The 19892-nt window shown below is 39.7% G+C and overlaps 1 protein-coding gene across 1 annotated transcript; it reads right to left on the bottom strand.

Annotated features, from left to right (window-relative positions):
• Nucleotides 1-7293: 7293 nt before the first annotated feature.
• LOC147346312 (uncharacterized) lies at nucleotides 7294-19074 on the bottom strand. Its single transcript, XM_086372439.1, has 3 exons — nucleotides 18986-19074; nucleotides 8432-8536; nucleotides 7294-8315 (listed from the first exon to the last, which is right to left on the bottom strand). The coding sequence occupies exons 2-3, from the start codon at nucleotides 8502-8504 to the stop codon at nucleotides 7894-7896; spliced, it is 495 nt and encodes a 164-aa protein (XP_086228565.1). The 5' UTR covers nucleotides 8505-8536; nucleotides 18986-19074; the 3' UTR covers nucleotides 7294-7893.
• Between the last annotated feature and the right edge of the window lie 818 nt (nucleotides 19075-19892).

The raw sequence follows: 19892 nt of genomic DNA, 5'->3' as shown, positions 1-19892 counted from the left end.
CCACAATAGCTGTTTATTAAATGCATTCCCACCCTAAAATTGCCTACCAGTGTTTATTATGAACTCATTACATCTCTGTTGCCATAAGTCGTGTTACTTCCACACACTTTCATAACTGGGTGGTAATTCAGGGGCCCCTTTCATGTGACCTGTTTCAACACAAGTTTTCATTCTTTCCAAAATTAAAATAGAAATGACAAGGATTACAAGATTCTAACCAGGGCAGCTGATCAAAGTAGGTCTAATGTTATATGGGAGCCCATGAGATTTCTTTTGCCTTTTATTCATTTAGTCGGTTTATTTAGTCAATGTTGGGTACAAAAGCTCTTAGGATGTACAAGGAAAGAGGTTCCAACCTGACCTCTAGGGGTCTACTCAGCCTACGGGAGAACAGGACTAGGGAGGAAAGGTTCAATGGAATTGGATCCTCAAAAGCAGACCCCAGTGCAGGGCAAGTAAGAGGAAACATGTTGAAATCAGAATGAAAGGATGAAATTAGTCCCCACCCTACTTCAAAGCGAGAGAAGGCGCCGTTGAAGAGCTTCTCCATAAAGCAGGGAGCTGCTGGCTTGCCTTCCTCCCACACCCTGCTCCTCTGCCATCTGCTCCCAGACTCACCTCCCCACTCGGACAACCTGAGCGAAACACAAACCAGGCCACTCCCGACCACACTTCTAACCGCCGTCCCCGCGTCTCAGCTCTCTCCCCAGAATGCTCCACGTGCCATCATTTTTAGAAAATTCATAAACGTATTTTCAAAACAAAACAATCAGCTACATAAGTGATCTGTGTTTGCTAAAAGATAACCTAATTTTCTTTCATGCTATTTTTTTCTGAATAATATTCTTAATTAAAATGTTTTTCTGATAAAAATTTATTAACAGAAAATTTAGAAAATACAGAGAAGTCTAACCACACGCACAAAAACGTGCCCAGAATCTATCTCGCTGTGAAAGAACCATCTTTAGTGTATTCTTGTCTTTTTATCTTAAAATTTCACAGTATGTTTTATAATCTGCTTTTTAAACCATATTTACAAGATGTTGGGAAACATCATGACTCTTCTGTAGTTTATCATGCAATCCTTCTGCTTTTAAGTATTTTCCCCAGTACTTTGAATTTGCAAGTAAAACTATTAAAAATTATTTGTACCATAAAGTACTTTTATATATTTTTGGTATATAGTGTAATATTTGGTATTTCCTTAGCATAGCATTCCAGTAATTGATCTCCTCTGACATAGTCCATAACATTTTAAAGCTTTCAGTACATGTTGCCAAGTTTTTTCCATCCATACGTTTGGACTGATTAATACTGTCATTGGTTGAATATAAGATTGTCTATTTCATTTCTGCTCACCACTATTTGAGTGTATTTTATTCCCAGAGCTGTTAAGAAAAAAAAAAAGTATTGATATTTAATTTTAAAATTAGTCTGTTGAAGATTTTTTTACTACTAAATTATTTCTCTGCTTTTTCATATTATTTGTTAATATCTTTTGTAGAAGAGACCTCAGTGATTTTATGAGAGTATAACTGTCTTTTAGCTTTTAGAATAATATTCTCTTCAGGTGAACGAGTGTACCTCCACCTACTCTAAAGATAATGGTTTGTTCTTCAAATTCCAAGGAATTACAACTATAGGAGAATAAGTCACATTCTTTGGAGGAATTTATTGAGTATCTTGAAGAAATTAAAAGTGGCAAAAGAAGAACTTTTCTAAAAGTCGTAAGGCTTTCAGAGCCAGAAGCTCAGAGTTGAGCCCTCATGATGCTATTTATTGCTGGAACAACACAATTTCAAAAATACAATTTCCTCGTAATGAAAATCAGAGTTAGAAGGGCCTTCCTTTGTTCTTTTAAAGTGACTTAAAGATAACACAATGTTGAGCTGGTGAAAATATATCAAAAATATGTTAATAGTTATGTTTTTTTACTGGGGTGAAATCTGAGCCTTTTAAAAGGAATTTCTTAGCTATACTGAGCTGGTTCAAAGCATCTGAATTTCAGCCAGCATTGGCAAAGGCCCAGGCAGGGACTCTTCTTATCTTCGCTTAAAACATCCACTACCTGGAAGCAGGCCTTTGATATTCACTTGGAGAAAAAAATGTATAGTAGGTGCAGAGCAGCCTTTTGCGTGACACAGCTGCAGCTGCTGTGACTCAAGCACTGACAGGCGGACATGAATTACACTTTTAGCTTCACTGCAAGCGCCCCACCTTTTACCCTGGAGAGGGAACAGATGTGCTGATCAAAACAGAATCCTAGATGGTCAAGTCCTGGACCTGGTGGCCAAGAGGCAAAGTAGAAAGATACTCCTCCTCCCCTGGGCACAACAAAGCTACCACTGGATTACCCAGTTCTGATGGCACCCTACTTCTTCTCAATCACATGGCTGAGAGGTTATCTTAAATCAGTGAAAAGGAAACAGATTGACTTGCGGGTCAAGAATAAGTGGGGTAGAAGTCATTCCAAATCTAAAGAGGAAATAAATGAGGGAATACTTCAAGGAAATCAAAGACTGTTGCCAGAAACACCAACCCAAAGGAGAAAACCAGAAAACCATGCCAAGACAGCTAAAGAAAAAAGAGATACAGCAGCAGCCAGGAGAACTGAATTAAAAAGAAAGATCAGAGTCCACTAGGGGTGGCCTTGAAAAGAAGCCAAGTGACAAGATTTGGTCAGTTCTTTATATTAGAAAGCTATGTTGAAAGAGAGAGCACGTGCGTGAGAGAGAAAGCTATGTTCCACTTGTCTGGGAAACAAGACTTTATCTGTCTTAGAGTAGTTGTATTCAGAAGTGCTGTCTGGCAGGTAGCCAGAATCATTCTGGATATTATCTGTGACTCACATACACAAAAAGTTTCCAACTTCTATTTTCAACTGCTATGAAAATATACTATAAAGTGTCAAAATCAAGATAGCATATGGGAAGATCTGGATATAAGTGACAAAGAAATGAAACATATAAGAAACAAGAAAGGTGCATGCAGTTTCTATAGGTAATGAGTGGGAGAAGAACATTCCAGAAGGGAGCTTGGGCCAGGAACAAGACCCGCCTTCTAGGGAAGGAATTGTTGAGTGTTGTGAATGAGGGAACAGCATCAACTATCCCCGGGACGGGGGAAGGCTCCGTCCCCAAACAGCCGCTGGCATCTCTGGGCAGGACTGCGGCAGATGAGCAGTCCTAGAGCTGCCAGACCAACAGAGCAGCGCCTCCCGGCAGGTGTCCAGGAAGAGTAACCAGGACCGTGGGCAGAAACGGTCTACCCTGAGGCGAGTCCGGCAGCACATGCCAGGCTCTGCTTGATCAAGAAACCCTGGGCCATTGCCAAGGAGACTTAGCTTCATGGATGAGCCTCCCATCACTAGAGATGGAAGCAAAACATGATGATGGAAACAACCAGCGCTGGTTCCCAGTCCCACTAAGAGGATGGTGGGAAAAAATAGGATGTGAGAATGGAAAATCAGAATTGAGCCTACCACAGAGCCTGCAGTGGGGAACCGGGTGAGGAGGCTCAGGCGTTTTGGTAAGCAAACGTGCCTCCTTACACTTCTGCATGGGGAAGACTCTGACCCTGGGTACCAATAGACCCCAGTAGAAACCCATAGTCAACAGAGGGCCACCATACTCCCCTCAGGGCTACGGCAAAGATGATTCAGGGCCCAGAGTAGGACCTCAGTTGAAGTATTGGGAGCTCTTGCCCAAATGCCATCTCCAAAACTATGCCATCTTAAACTGTGGATTCTTTGGCCTCCTCCCCACAGGCCATATTTGGTAATATCTTGGCTTCTGTGGCTTCTCTGATGGCTTAGATGGTAAAGAATCTGCCTGCAATGCAGGAGACCTGGGTTTGTTCCCTGGGTCAGGAAGATCCCCTGGAGAAGGGATAGACTACCCACTCCTGTATTCTTGCTGGAGAATTCCACAGACAGAGGAGCCTAGCAAGCTCAGCCCATGGGGTTACAAAGAGTCAGACATAACTGAGTGAATAACACTTTCAGACATTTTTAATAGTCATATCAGGGTAGTTGCTAATGGCATCTGTCTAGTGAGAAGAGGGCAGAGGTGCTGTTAAACATGCTGCAAGGCCCAGGACAGGAATGATGTGACTCCAAACGCCAAGTGTTGCAGCTGAGAAAACTCAATCCCCACCTTCACTTCCATCACTTGCCAGTTTCAACAGCCCTCTGACACTTGTTACTCTTGAAAAGTATTTTATTTATGCATTTCCACATGTATCACCCATTCCTTCTGTTATAACATAAACTCTGGTAGCTGTAACCTTGTTTTTCCTGTTTACTGCTTATTCTCAGAACCTGACTTGTAGTAGTACTGAATAAATATTCGTCACATGAATAAATTATGAGGTGAATGAATGATAGAATCAGTACGTGAAAAGGGGTAAAAATACAAACCAGGGACACTTTGACCCCAAACCCAGTCATTAGGAAGTAGGTTCGGGAGAGTTCAGCTTATAGGCATGCTCAGCGATGCAGTAATTATTATACTATCCATGTGTGTTAGGTTCTCTAGTGGAGTATAAGCCCCCTGAGATCAGTGTCCGAATCTCCCTCATCTCTAGCACAGAGCCCAGCTGTGGTGTAAGAGCAGACCTTAGAGACAAGATACCTGTGAACTGTTACTCATTTGCAGTTCATTTGGCATGTTGGCAGAAGCCCCAGATTTGGTCCTTTAGGTCACAGGAAAAATGTGCATTCTGTGGGCAGTTCATGTAGGATCAGCATGTTTTATACCCTCCCCAAATTACACCTGAGGTTACATCTCATTCTTCCCAAATAAAGCGCTGTGTCACAGCTTGGGAATTGAATATTTTGTTGTTCCATCATTTGACCTACACTGCTTATTTACTTGCAGAAAGGCTTGCAAATGGGATAAAAAAAACTTCTAAATGATCCTGTGGCTTGTAAATAATAAAATAAATAATAAATAATTAAAGTAAAGCAATAAAATATAACAATAATAAAATACAAGTGATGTTCCTTATGTTTGCAAAAGACAAGAGTGCCCTGTCCTGTACACCCCACTTACTCTTCCCTTCCTGTAGGAATTCCTTCCGGCAGGAATTCCCTTCCTGTAGGAATTCCTTCCGGCAGGAATTCCCTTCCTGTAGGAATTCCTGTAGGAATGATAAAATGACACACCAAGATGGTCACTTTCAAATAGCTAAAACAGAGAGAAAACCTCCGAATAATATGCATTTAAATATGTGAATGCTGAGAAGAATAAATAGAAATTTCTTCAGTTGTGGATTTTTTTTGGAATGGGGGAAGTGCTAGAGTATACAGTGGATCACAAACTAACCATATGGAAAAATAACATGGTGGGAAACATAAATATGAGCCAAATATATGAAAACCCCCTATAACTTGCCTGGTATACAGTTTATTCATAGTTTCTGCTGTTCTTCCCCACTCGCACATCCCACCATGGTGCTTCTTCTAATGATCAACAATGCCCTGAAGCCTTCACTAGGTACTGTAAGAGCTTATGACTCCAAATTTATGGAAATGGCGACATTTCAGAAAATGAAATACATTATTAAAAAGTAGAAAGTAAGTCTGGTTAAAAAAAGGCTAGACGAATTGAAATGATTCAATCTAAATAAAAATTGGCTATTTAACAAGAGGTAAATATTATAATCTTGCAGAATTATACTTTAAAAATTAACTGTCAAATATAAATATTTGAAATTTGAAGTAAATACTTATTGGGATCTATTATGTGCCAATGGGTGCAACAAAAAGTAATACAGAAGGCCTATCCTCATGGATCTTGAGTAGTACAAGTCAGCTAGCATTTTGTTATTCACTTAATACATATTACTTAAGGACCAATTATGCTACATGCTAAAGAACTCTTATTATTCCTTATAAAATGAGCTATACATGTGTTTATCTACAATTATAGATAAACTTCAGATTATTTATCATCCTGATGACTAGTAAAACTGTAAAAGAATTAGAAAGTGGTAACTCCAACAGGAATTGAATGGTCTAACCAGTGATATTTTAAATATCTCATAAAATATTCCTAATCAAAACAATAAGGGGAAGGGAAGGCCCATATGCATTATCAGAAATCTAAATTAATGTATTTACTAAAATGTGAGCACTTCTGAGCACATATAATTAAAATAACCCAGCTAGTAAAAATTAACAGTGAGTGTCCACTGAGGTCCAAGTATGAGATTTTAAACAATTTAAAATTTTCTCAGAAGATTTAATTTACAAGTTTTGTTTGGAAATACTTTTTCACTATTTGGCGAATGAGATATTCCTCTCTTGATCATATATATAAATTTTTTGTACATAGCTAGATCTGTGAAGTGAAAGCACAAGCTGCTCAGTCATGTATGACTCTTTGCGACCCCATACAGTCCATGGAATTCTCCAGGCCAGAATACTGGAGTGCGTAGACGGTCCCTTCTCCAAGGGATCTTACCAACCCAGGGATTGAACCCAGGTGTCCAGCATTGCAGGCGGATTCTTTACCAGGTGGATTCTTGAGCCACCAGGGTAATTCTATTTTTTTGCATGCCTAGTACATGATTCTGATTTGTAATATTTTTAATTAGAATTTGAGTTGTTTTAATGCCATTCTTAGACTAAGAATTTTGAACCACTGATTCTCAAACTAGTCTGGACATCTATATAGTTTTTAAAACTATAGATTATTAGTTCCAATCTAAAGGTCTTGATTTAGTAAGTCTGAAATATCAATTGTAATTTAAATCTGCTAGAATTATTATTCAAAGTAAAAATTAAATTAATGAATTTACTACTTAATCTACATTGCTGTTTTCTTCTGTAATTTCTGTCCTTAAGCACATAGTAGAGTCTTAAGACAAGTATTTAATTAACTTATTTACAAGATTGTAGAAAATTAATAATTTAATTTTAAAATAGAGATTCAAATTCACTTTTGATAGTATTAAAGTAAATAGAATATGGTTGCTTAAAAGTAATTAAAATCGAAAGGGAAACTGAAGAAACACAATAAAATTCACTATAAAGGAAATAATTATTGTAAATTCTAAAATTTTAAAAATCTCCTCCTTATAAAATGTGTTATGTCTGTCATTTGTCTATGGAAGAATGCAATGTTCTGAACTGAAGCCAACACGTATTAAAAACTAAATGGCTTATTTTACTACAATCTTTTATAGAAAATGTCTTAAAGACATTCTAAATGAACAAATTGGGTTACTTTTTCCATATGAAATTGTATTATTTTGAAATATAGAAAAAAGAGAAGGTTCTTAGCCTAAGTGTTCAGTTCTTTTTAAAATTTTTTATTAGCATTGGTTTACAATGTGCTAGTTTCTGGTGTACAGCTCTTAAAAGAAAAATAGTTTTAATAGTTTTGGAAGTCCTAAGTGTTGGTGTGGTGAAAATGAAGGTAATTTTTCCCTTATTCACTGTCTAAATTTCTCTTCTTCAGTTGGTATCATGGTAGCTGCTATAGGTATAATGTAGCAATGGTAGTAGGCATAGAGTCAGCTCTTGAAGGGGAGCTATAGTGTGAGGAAAGAGCCAGTGAGGGGAGACGGTTGTAGGTTAATTTGTAGTGGAAAGAATGAAAGGTTAACTTGCCATAGAACGTTCTGATGACTGGTGGTAGTTCCACTAGATTAAAGTGATAATCGGGGCACTGCAGTTGCAGGTTCAGATGAACAGGTGGAAATTACACGTGGCTGAAGGAGAGTGATGACCACTGGTTTTGTAAGCTAAGTGGGAGCTACAGTAGTTGTGGCTTAAGTGGAAGTGGTAATGGTCATCGATGGAGGAAGTGGTGATTTTATGGTCATGTTGTAGACCTGGAAGCCGGGATTTCACTTGAATTTGTGGTGGTAGCTGCTGTGGTTGTAAGTTCATTTGAAGTGGTGGAGGTTGTAGGTTCGGGTGAAGTGCTGGTTGCCAGTTCCACTGAACTGGTGTTCACTGTAGGCTGCCAAGTCATGGAGATTGTAGGTTCGAGTGAAGTGTTGGTTGCCGATTCCATTGTACTGGTGCTTGCTGTAGGCTGCCAAGTAGTGGAGATTGTAGATTCGGGTGAAGTGGTGGTTGCCGGTTCCATTGTACTGGTGCTCGCTGTAGGCTGCCAAGTAGTGGAGATTATAGGTTCGGGTGAAGTGATGGTTGTCGGTTCCATTGTACTGGTGCTCACTGTAGGCTTCCAAGTAGTGGAGATTGTAGATTCGGGTGAAGTGGTGGTTGCCCATTTCGTTGAACTGGTGCTTGGTGTAGGCTGCCAAGTTGTAGTGGGCACAGGTGTCGGGATTCCTGTAGGTAGCTGGATAACAATAGAAGAGTTGTTATTATAATTAATAATATTAAAAATTATTTTTACTAATTAATATGTATTATTAACAATGAATAATAATAATATTGATAATTGTTATTATTCACCAGGGTTATTATGAGTACTCCAATTGTTGTTGTTATCACACAGGCTAAGAAACAAACCAAAAAGATCTTCCATAGAGTCAGCTTATGGCAGCAATTTTCTTTCACCTAAGAAGAATGTGAACAAAAAATATTAGTAGTGAAAACAAAAATGCTTGTCATTTATCGTCTCTTTTGTGTTATTTATAACCTAGTGTATTAACACCATTGAATCCCTGTACATCTCTGAAGCAATTTAGCCTAAAGTCCACATTTTTATTCAGATGGAAATAATTGCATGCTTTCTGTAATATTAGAAGCAATCACAATCTGCTAATATCACATCTTCTTTTATCCTATGTTCCAATGATAAGTATGAGGTCTTCTGTCTTTTCACATAAGCAGAACAATACTTTAATGGTAGATTCTCCTCTTTGCACCCAATATATCCCTAAATATTGTCATTACCCCAACCTGCACCGTTCCCAAAATCACTTCTTCAGGAATCCTGTGCTCTAACCACCAAGTTCTCTCCTTCCAGCTTGTTTGTTCAATTATTGCTGTAACAGCCTTTCTTTGATTTTCTTAAAATGTCCAGCCCAGCAGCCCTGGCTTCCCTCAGATCTCTCCTTATCCACCTTTTGTTCCAAGGCCCATTTTTCAATACAGTTGCTAACTCCCTAAAACTTCTTGCACTTCCCTCTGCTCAGTTTTTCCTGTTGGCAAACAAGTGACTGCTTACACTGGACCTTCCCTTGAACAGTCACATGGCTGGGGAAAGTCACGTCCCTGAGCACAACAGAATTAACAGAAATGTGTGGTCATCATTCTCAGATGGATTTTCTGTACTGTTCTATCATCCTTTATAACCATCCATTATAACTCTGATTAAGATCTGCTCTTCTTTGAAAATACTTCCTTAATCTTCTTCCCTCTCTTTAAACCTGAAACCTCCACCCACCAACCCTTACATACAAATTGTCCCTCCTCATTCCTATCAATTGACTTCACTTCCTTTCTACTTCATTGGGAAACTTGAACTCATCCAATGGAAACTTTTTCAAACCCTCACTAGGTACCAAACCTGTGAATCCATTCTCTTCTTTCCCTGATTGATACAAAAGATGCTATCCCTCCTTCTGCCTGAAGGCGACCTGCCAATCTGCTTTTGGATCCCATCCCCTCTGCCTTCCTCAGGAACTTTTTTGTTTTATCCTTCCTCCAGGACTGAATACTCACCATTTTCCCCTTAAATGACTGCTTCCTTTTAACATTTAAACACTCACATCTCTCCTCTCATCTTAAACAAGAAAATCTCCTTGGTTTCAAATACCCATCTAGTGGCTTCCCTGGGGGCTCAGTGGTAAAGAATTCACCACCGATGCGGGGGGCTCAGGTTTAATCCCTGATCTGGGAAAATATCCCACATGCCGAGGAGCATCTAAGCCCGTGCACCACCATTATTGAGCCTGTGCTCTAGAGCTCAGGAGCCACAACTACTGAGCTCTCGTGCCACAGGTACTGTGCTCTGCAACGAGAGAAGCCACTGCAATGAGAAGCCCTCATACCACAAGTAGAGAAAAAGCCTGTGCAGCAGTCAAGACTCGGAACAGCCATAACTAAATAAATTAAAATACCCTTCTAGCTACTTCTCTTCCTCTCTCTTCAGAGAACAGAATTTCTCAAGTGGTCTAAATGCAGCATCTTGATTTGCACAGTCTTCAGCCCAACCCAGTTCAGCTTCTGCTTCTGCTTCTGCCAGGCCTCTGAAACACCTCTCAACAGAGTCATCAATAGCATGCATTCACCAAAGTCTAACTGATGGATTTTAGCCCTCGTCTTTAAGCCCTCTGCAGCATTTGCCAACGAAGATCATTGCTCTTCTTTCTCGGATAATTATTTTCATTCTCACTGGTTTTCTCCTAACCTCCGGGGATCTTCTCAGTTCCTTTTGAAAGTTCTGCTCCACTTTCAATCTTTACTGTTGACATTGTTATGTGCATGCTGAGTTGCTTCAGTCATGTCTGATTCTTTGCAACCTTACAGACTGTAGCCCGCCAGGCTCCTCTGTCCATGGGATTCTCCAGGCAAGAATACTGGAGTAGGTTGCCGCGTCCTACCTCCAAGGGATCTTCCTAACCCAGGGATCGAATCCGCGTCTCTTATGTCTCCTGCATAGGCTGGCAAGATCTTTACCACTAGCGCTACCTGGGAAGCCCTGTCATTCTTAGGCCCTTGTATTTTTTCACACTAAGTCTTAGGGGAGTGAACTTTTTCTGTGAAGGACCAAATAGTGAATACTTTCAGCTTTGTGAGTCATACAGTTTTTGTTATAACTCTACCAATATGCCATTATAGTGTTAAGCAGCGATAGACAGTGAGTAAACAAATGAGCACGGCTGTGTTCCAATAAAGCTTTATTCACAAAAATAGGCAGTGGGCCAATGTACCACTCTACTCTTTCTCCCCGCTACGATTTTAATTTCTATCTGTATCAAATGACTCTCAAGTTTATCTTCAATCCAGCTTTCCCCTCTAGCCTTTCAATGCTTACACAATAGCACATCTCAGATGGCTCAAAGGCATCACACCGGGTCAGGTTATGATCTTGCTAGGAAACCTGGCCAACTCTCAGGTGTCGTTAAATGGCACCACCATTCGATTCACTTTCATAAAGTGGAGCAAAGGGATTATCCTTGAAATCTCCCAATCCATTACCAAGCCCGATTAACTTTATCTGCTAAACATGTCCCAATATTACTGACTTTATCTCTGTTGATGCCACTTTAGTCCAAGTTTCCTTTTTCTCTTGACTAATACAGTAGCCACACTCTCCTCCACTCAGTTTCTTTAATGTACCGTGCTCACTTCTAAGGTAGGACTTTGGCACAAACAGTTCTGCTATTTGGGAATGCCTTTCCCAACCTTCATTCACCGTGCAGAAGGCTGCATGCTTTACCTTGAACACAGCAAGGTCTTCTCAGGTATCTGGTTTTACCCCAATACCTGAGTATCAGTGATTGTGTTATCAGGAAGGGAATGAAACACCGTAAAGTTTTTCAAAACTGTTCTTGCTGCTGCTGCTAAGTTGCTTCAGTCGTGTCCGACTCTGTGTAACCCCATAGACGGCAGCCCACCAGGCTCCTCTGTCCCTGGGATTCTCCAGGCAAGAACACTGGAGGGGGTTGCCATTTCCTTCTCCAATGCATGAAAGTGAAAAGTGAAACTGTTCTTAGAGTATTCTTAAATCTTTAAGTTTTATTGATCACCAAGTGATGGACCATTCCTAATAATAATCCTTTTAGTTCCAGCCTGTAAGTAGCTTCCTGGGACCCAGGAGGACTATGGGCGCAGAGAATCTAGCTGAGTTCATTATGTCCTTCCCAGGCTTGAAATATCTGAAAGTGCGCAGTGGAAGAATTCTCGGAAACTTTCCAATGATGACAGTACAAAATAAAACAAGGTCTGCCAAGTTCCTGGCACTGTGAAACCTACGTAAGTTTTCCATTGTTCGATATGATCAATTATTTCATTATCATTTGGATGAGAGCCCAGCCCTCACAGAATGGAATACAACTAGGACACTCAGGCCTTCCAGGCAGACTAGAGCAGGTCTTAAATGTTACAAAATACAGACTGTGGTATTTGTTGAAAGGTCAGGGTTTTGTGCAAATGGTGGCTGCTGCAAGGCAACAGGAGCAGAAAGAGGACAGAGGTCCCTGAGGCCAGGCAAATGAGGGCCACTAAGACCACGTCATTCCTAGAGAAAGTGTCATCTTCTTCACCAGGACTGAAGGTACTATAATACTGTCTTAAGAAAATTTTATAAAAAGCAGCTTAATGATATAAAGTACACATATCCAGACAACAGGACACTTAAGTCCTCCTCCTATTTCAACCACTTCTGGCAAAAGCAATATGGGTTCTGGAAAATCTTTTAAATTTCCTGGGTCGCATTTCCCCTAATTGTTAAATGATGGAATGGGACTAGATCCCACATTGTCATTATTAGCTGCACATTAGATTCACCTGAAGTGTTTAAGAAATATTGTTACATGCATCCCATCACTAGAGTTTCCAATTTAACTATTCTAGGGCGGGGCTCGGCCATCAATATTTCTTTAATAATCCCTGGGTGTTTTTAATACGCAGTTTAAGAACTACCAGATTCAATGTTATCTAAGGCCTCTTTCGATTCTGCTTTTCACCTCTGCAAACAAGTAGAAACATTTTCTATCTCCACTCATTTAACTCGCTTATTATTTCACACTGACCTAGAAACAGTATCAACAGTTTATATTTTTTCATCGAGTAACAAAGTTCATACTTTTTCTACTGAACCTCCACAGCAAGACTCCACAATGGAGCATGGGCATTCCAGAGTTAGGGTAACCCAACCAAACTGCCAAGCAGTATACGTAATGTACAGTCAATGCCAAGTTTCTAAACTGGAGCTGAAGATATAGGGATACAGTCCTGAGATAAAGTTAAGTCAGCCAACAGCCAAGATCAAGAACCAAGGAAAGTTGAATCTAGTCTCCAAAGCTAGCAGAGAAAATCTGGAGAATAGAGCCAGGATCCTATGTCAAGGTTATGTGCAGTAGAGTTCAGAACCAAGAGAGATATAGACAGTGTCACATATAGGTTCAGAGGCTGGAACAGCATAAGATAATAAGATGATCACAATAGAGTAGGATTCTCGAAGTTTCAAATATGACCCAGTCTCTCATCGGAGTCTCATTAGTGAATTCATCTCTACGTTGCTGACGTATTTGCTCCATTCTCCCTCCTCAAACTTGTGTTTCTACCTTATAATTATTCCTTTTATTTTCATACATTATCTGAGAATATTTGAATCTGCAACATTCAAAGAACATTAGCTCTTTGAAAACAGAGACTGTTAACTACTGTTCTTCTTGTGGATTGCCTCATGGTAATTTATACTGACCGGAGAAGGCAATGGCAACCCACTCCAGTACTCTTGCCTGGAAAATCCCATGGACAGAGGATCCTGGTAGGCTGCAGTTCATGGGGTCGCTAAGAGTCAGACACGACTGAGCGACTTCACTGTCACTTTTCACTTTCATACATTGGAGAAGGAAATGGCAACCCACTCCAGTGTTCTTGCCTGGAGAATCCCAGGGACGGGGGAGCCTGGTGGGCTGCTGTCTATGGGGTCACACAGAGTCGGACATGACTGAAGCGACTTAGCAGCAGCAGCAGTAGCAACTTATACTGAGAGCACAGCAAATGCTCAAAATGAATGTAGGTGAATTAAAGGATTAAATACATGTCCTGGGAAAGAATAGACCAAATACATCTCCACAGAGAGCACATTCCAACCTGGATAAAAGGTGCTCTACTAAACATTACCTGTGCTTGGCATTCCTGACCATGCAGGGACTCCTGGGTTCACACACACCCCAGTTAAGTTGGAAGGGACATCACTTGATTGTGCATGCCAGTATGTGGCGCTGTGAGCCTCTTGGTTATTTGAACACGTGGCTGACTATAGAGATGAAGTGTTAAGTGAACAGAAAGCATGGTGTTGAATTTCTAAAATTAAACTCTTCAGTCAAAAATAAACAAGGCTGTTGCTGTTATTATTTAAAGGGATAACACAAGACTTTAAAAAGAAATAAAGGTTTTCTTATCCTCTGAAGACAAAAAAAAAAAATCTAGACAGATCATTCTATGTTAACTTTTAACCAATTTTTATGTTATCCAGAATTTCAGATCGGGAATGTATAAAACCCATCTTCTCTGTTATATTACAAATGTATTAATTTATTAAATACATTAATGTTGCAAGATGTTGTAGGTAGAGCATATCTAAGGGAACATGTGTTCATATGAGGAATAGAATGCTAGAGCTGAAAAAGTTCTTCAAGCTTATCAGATACAACCTGTTCAGGTTATTCTGGAAATGAGAATACCAAAGCAAAAAGAGTTGACGTTGGAAGTAGTAGTATCATTATTATCCTGGATGACCCAATAATGAGCATTGGTGCTCAGACTTTCCAGTGTTAAGGCTAGTGTAATCTCCACTCTACTACATTATATATGGCATATTATTATACTGAACTACAATAATATTTTAATATAGTGTATACTATACCACACTATACCAATGAAAAATTCTCACACAAAGAGATTCCTTTGCATAATGCACATCATGCTCCATGCAGTGGAACTTGCAAGCCCATGACAAGGACACAGAAGGTAAGTCTTTTGTCCAGTTTGTGACATGTTTTTGCTGGGTTGCTCTTCAGCATGAAAGTGAAAGTGAAAGTCACTCAGTCGTGTCCAACTCTTTGCGACCCCATGGACTATACAGTTCATGGAATTCTCCAGGCCAGAATACTGGAGTAGGTAGCAGTTTCCTGCTCCAGGTGATCTTCCCAACCTAGGGATTGAACCCAGGTGTTTTTTTCCCTCATTGTAGGCAGATTCTTTGCCAGCTGAGCCACCAGGGAAGCCCAAGAATACTGGAGTGGGTAGCCTATCCCTTCTGTGGATCTTTCCAACCCAGGAATCAAACCGGGGTCTCCTGCATTGCAGGTGAATTCTTTATCAGCTGAGCCACCAGGGAAGCCCCCTCTTCAGCATCAGTTCAGTTCAGTTCAGTCGCTCAGTTGTGTCCGACTCTTTGTGACCCCATGAATCGCAGCTCACCAGGCCTCCCTGTCCATCACCAACTCCCAGAGTTTACTCAAACTCATGTCCATCAAGTCGGTGATGCCATCCAGCCATCTCATCCTCTGTCGTCCCCTTCTCCTCCTGCCCCCAATCCCTCCCAGCATCAGAGTCTTTTCCAATGAGTCAACTCTTCGAATGAGGTGGCCAAAGTACTGGAGTTTCAGCTTTAGCATCATTCCTTCCAAAGAAATCCCAGGGCTGCTCTCCTTCAGAATGGACTGGTTGGATCTCCTTGCAGTCCAAGGGACTCTCAAGAGTCTTCTCCAACACCACAGTTCAAAAGCATCAATTCTTCTGCGCTCAACTTTCTTCACAGTCCAACTCTCACATCCATACATGACCACTGGAAAAACCATAGCCTTGACCTCTTCAGCATAGAGCAGTATAAAAATAGTTCTCAACAACAACAACAACAAAAGTGTCTACTCACAGGGAGTTTTCATGCTAATATAACAGGGAGGAAAACATTTGTGTATAATTAAACAAATATAAAAGACTCTGATGCTGGGAGGGATTGGGGGCAGGAGGAGAAGGGGACAACAGAGGATGAGATGACTGGATTGCATCACCGACTCGATGGATGTGAGTTTGAGTGAACTCCAGGAGTTGGTGATGGACAGGGAGGTCTGGCATGTTGCAATTCATGGGCTCGCAAAGAGTCGGACACGACTGAGCTACTGAACTGAACTGAAACAAATACAGTAATTGCTAAACATTGTTGAGAAAAGGGGGTGATAAAAATTGAAAATGGGTAAGATCAATGGGAAAGATTGGGAGGAAGAGGTGTGTTAAAAAGAGGAGAAAGAATAAGAAAAAATGAAAATGGGAGAGGAGGAAGTTCAGGAAAATATGGATCTGGGCAAAAAGTTTTATTACATCTCAAAAATGATATAGGATTGCCTGAGGGTCTCCATCTCATAGGAAAATAATACTGATTTTCTAGCTGTGAGTCAAGGACATCTCTGCCATTTCTTGCTAAAAAGGAGGCTAGTAGGATTCCTCACACTTGTAGATTTGCTCTGAGGATTAACAATTAGTGGCTCAGATGGTAAAGAATCTGCCTAGCATGTAGGAGACCCGGGTTCAATCCCTGGGTTAGCAAGATCCCCTGGAGAAAGGCATGGTAACCCACTCCAGTGTTCTTGCCTTGGAAATCCCATGGACAGAGGAGCCTAGCAGGCTACAGTCCATCCATATATACAGTCCATATGTCGCAAAGAGTTGGACACGACTGAGCAACTGTCACTTCACTTAATGATTTATGAAAAGGGTTAGAGTGATGTCTGGCATAGAGTATGCTTTCAGTAAGTATTAGCTATTACTATCCTTAGTATAGTGTTGGTGCTTTTATTTCTAATGCTGCAACTACTAGCTATCTCTTGTCATGTTGATTTAATAACCCATTACAAAATAGCTATAAAAATTGCTGACCTCAACCAAAGAGTTGCATAAAATTGTCAAACTAGCATTGTATAACGTCATTGCTCCACTGGGAACTATTATCAACAATACCAAAAATCAATGGTTGCTATTAAATATAGATAAGATGGAATACTCTTGTCAGTAAAGACTTTGCTAAATTAGATTTTTCTATAAGGGTTATATCAAAGGGATAAAGGAAATAGCTCTATTTTTATTGTGTAGGATTAAACAAAGTCCGTGTTATTCACTAGGTAAATCTGAGTCAAGTTGGCTTTATCTTTAACAACTGCCTAGCTTATTTTCCTACCTGAAGATTTCCATCGCTTTAGTTATTACCCAGTTGCCTGAACTTGCCAGTTTGATGAACTTGGATATTTTGAAGGACTTGGATATTTTCATGTGCTTTGTAAACAAAGTGAGACTCACTCACCAGGCCATTTTTCCAGAATTTTCTGGCATGGATAGAATCTCAACCTCTTCAAAGAAGGAAAATGATGGGTGGCGTTTACCATAAGGGTGGAGAACCTGTGATCTAGGCTCAGCTTCTGGGTAATATTACAGCCCCAGTAACAATTTTTGCTGTGTCATGGTTGCTCTGACTCTTAGGACAAGTGAAGTCTCTCTACAAAATTGTAATCATTGAGGAGCTGTGAATGTTTAATTAGAGAGTCAGCTTTAGCTAAGAATGGCCATAGACAACTGAAGTACATTAACAATTACCAAGGAAAGTTCTCTAAGCTTTTCCCCTCACTTTATAAGGATTCAGTTCAGTTCAGTCACTCAGTTGTGTCCGACTCTTTGCGACACCATGAATCGCAGCACACCAGGCCATGTCCATCACCAACTCCTGGAGTTCACTCAAACTCACGTCCATAGATTCTGTGATGCCATCCAGCCATCTCATCCTCTGTCGTCCCCTTCTCCTCTTGCCCCCAATCCCTCCCAGCATCAGAGTCTTTTCCAATGAGTCAACTTTTCGCATGAGGTGGCCAAAGTACTGGAGTTTCACCTTTAGCATCATTCCTCCCAAAGAACACCCAGGGCTGATCTCCTTTAGAATGGAAGTTCCTATATCTCCCAACAGAAAAACAATATACCAAAATTTATTTTCTTTATGAGTTTCAATTCATTTTCTTAATTCTATTATTTAATTTGATCTTAAGAGAAAATATTTTTATTACCATGCCTTAAATATCTATGGTAAATGAAACATTTTCAGCTAGCCAGACATATGCTGAAAAATATGCTTGAGATAATATTTGTAAATATCTTCAAGTTTGCTCTTTTCTAGAGAAACTACCAAGATGAATACTTGGCTAAAGGGATTTTTTATTTCCTGACTATTCCAGCATTCTGAAGATCCAATTATAGAGTGTCAAATTCAGACACAAATGACAAGGAGAATAGCCTCAGGATGGTCCTTTGTGTGATGACTCAAAGGACAAACACTTTTCTTTCAGTAAACCAAGAATCCTCAGTGGGATTCTCATTCAACTAACCAACGGGACTTGATCGTCTTAGGCTTCATTTATAGGTGAGTAAATACAGGCCTAGTGCCACAGCTCCAAACTGTAAAGACAAAATATTTCCTTTATTTTTCAGGTGTGAACTTTAACTTACTATTCAATTTTTAGCACAGTTCTATCCTTGGTTCTGGTCTTCCCTGGTGGCTCAGTGGTAAAGAACCTGCCTGCCAATGCAGGAGATGTGGGTTTGATCCCTAGGTAGGCAATATCCCCTGGAGAAGGAAATGGCAACCCAGAGGAGCCTGGGGGTCTACAGTCCATGGGGTCACAATGAGTTGAACACAACTTAGTGACTTAACAGCAATATCCTTTGTTCTACTATCTAAGAGACCACTTAAAACTATGTAGTGGAGATTTGATTCTTGGTATAAAGCCCTTAAAAATAGACAGAAAGGTCATATTTTCATACAAAGTAGAGATTTTCTGAGGATTTCTTTCATCTAAAGAGAATATCTAGGATTAGTATCTGGATTTCCAACATATTTAGAAATACGAATTCTGACAGGTTTAGAAGTTATATCTAGAATCCAAGTATGAAGTTGTAAAAATGTAACTTCAAACTACACCCAAGATGTCTTTGGAGCTTTATGAATTTGCTCAAGCAAATTCTTCTCTGGATCATGTCTCACCATAGTGGTGAGTACTAAAAGTTAAATGAATTTATTTTATATCATGTGGTCATGGAAACATTTCTAACTCTGTATATAAGTAAATATAAAAACCAGCTTTTAAAGTACAATAGAGCAGAATATAGCGTGAAAAGTTGAAGGAAAAAAAAGAATACATGGTTACTCTTCCTTTTGGAGAAGGATGTAAAATTGTGACTGACTACATTGCAGTAAAGAAATTAGATTGCTATTAAATGCTGAAAGTCAGACTGCAATATAGGCAGCAGTATAGGCAAATATTAAAATAGAGCAATCATACTCACTGCTGAGTTTTCACAGTGTTCAATATTCAATGTGTATTTCCCTTTCTTTCCATCCATTCTTGAGCTTGCAGTTCTACAAACTGAACTCCAAAAATATTTTCAGTCCATTCATTGCCCTATATATCTGCAACCCTGAGGAATAATTATAATGACTGGTCTGATCCATCAGAGCAGGTGTGGATGAAACTGAATGGTAAATAATTATTCACTAAAACAGAGAAGGAAATGAGGTATTAATTCCAGCAAGACTCAAGAAATCCCGCTTCTGAGAGCTACTATGACTAACCCTTCAACAATCCTCCTGACAGAAAGGAACGCTAAAAATCTTACACAAGTCTTCCTCTTATTCCTTTCCACACCATTTTTCAGACACCTGTCTTCTATGTTAGGACCAACCTAAGAAAAAAGAGTGAGGTGGAAGCTTATCATTGTTTTGTCTCTACTCACCCTTGAATGTCTTCTCAGCCCTGTAAGCACCCATGGCCTTAGCGTGATTTCATCTTTTAAGTCTCAAGATAGATGTCTGAAAGTTTACTGGGTCAGTTGATCAGTAGTTCACATGCATTTAAAACCCATTAGAACCAATGTTCTAGGCAATAATATGTTGAAAATCTTGAGGAAACCCTTTTTCTGGTCAAGAAATGTAGTTTGTCTCAGATTAAAGAAGGATTAACCCACAGATTTATTAATTCAATAAGTGAGAATATTGTGTTTCTAAACAGTGCCAGGTGTGTGTGTATGTGTGTGTGTGTCTGTATGTATATATATATATATATATATATATATAAACAAGGATATTTATTGAATGCCTGAAGACAGGCAATGTTTTGAGTACCTCAAACATGCTTGCTTATGAAATACAACTTTCATATGATATTAGGGTATCTTTGGCCACATTTTATCAGTG

This window comes from Bos grunniens, chromosome 24 (assembly GCF_055505025.1).
Source record: "Bos grunniens cultivar Pamir isolate PY7600 chromosome 24, Bosgru_T2T1.0, whole genome shotgun sequence".
In the NCBI taxonomy this organism is placed as follows: domain Eukaryota; kingdom Metazoa; phylum Chordata; class Mammalia; order Artiodactyla; family Bovidae; genus Bos; species Bos grunniens.
The sequence above is the reverse complement of the archived record's forward strand: the minus strand, read 5'-3'. Positions and strand labels throughout refer to the sequence as shown.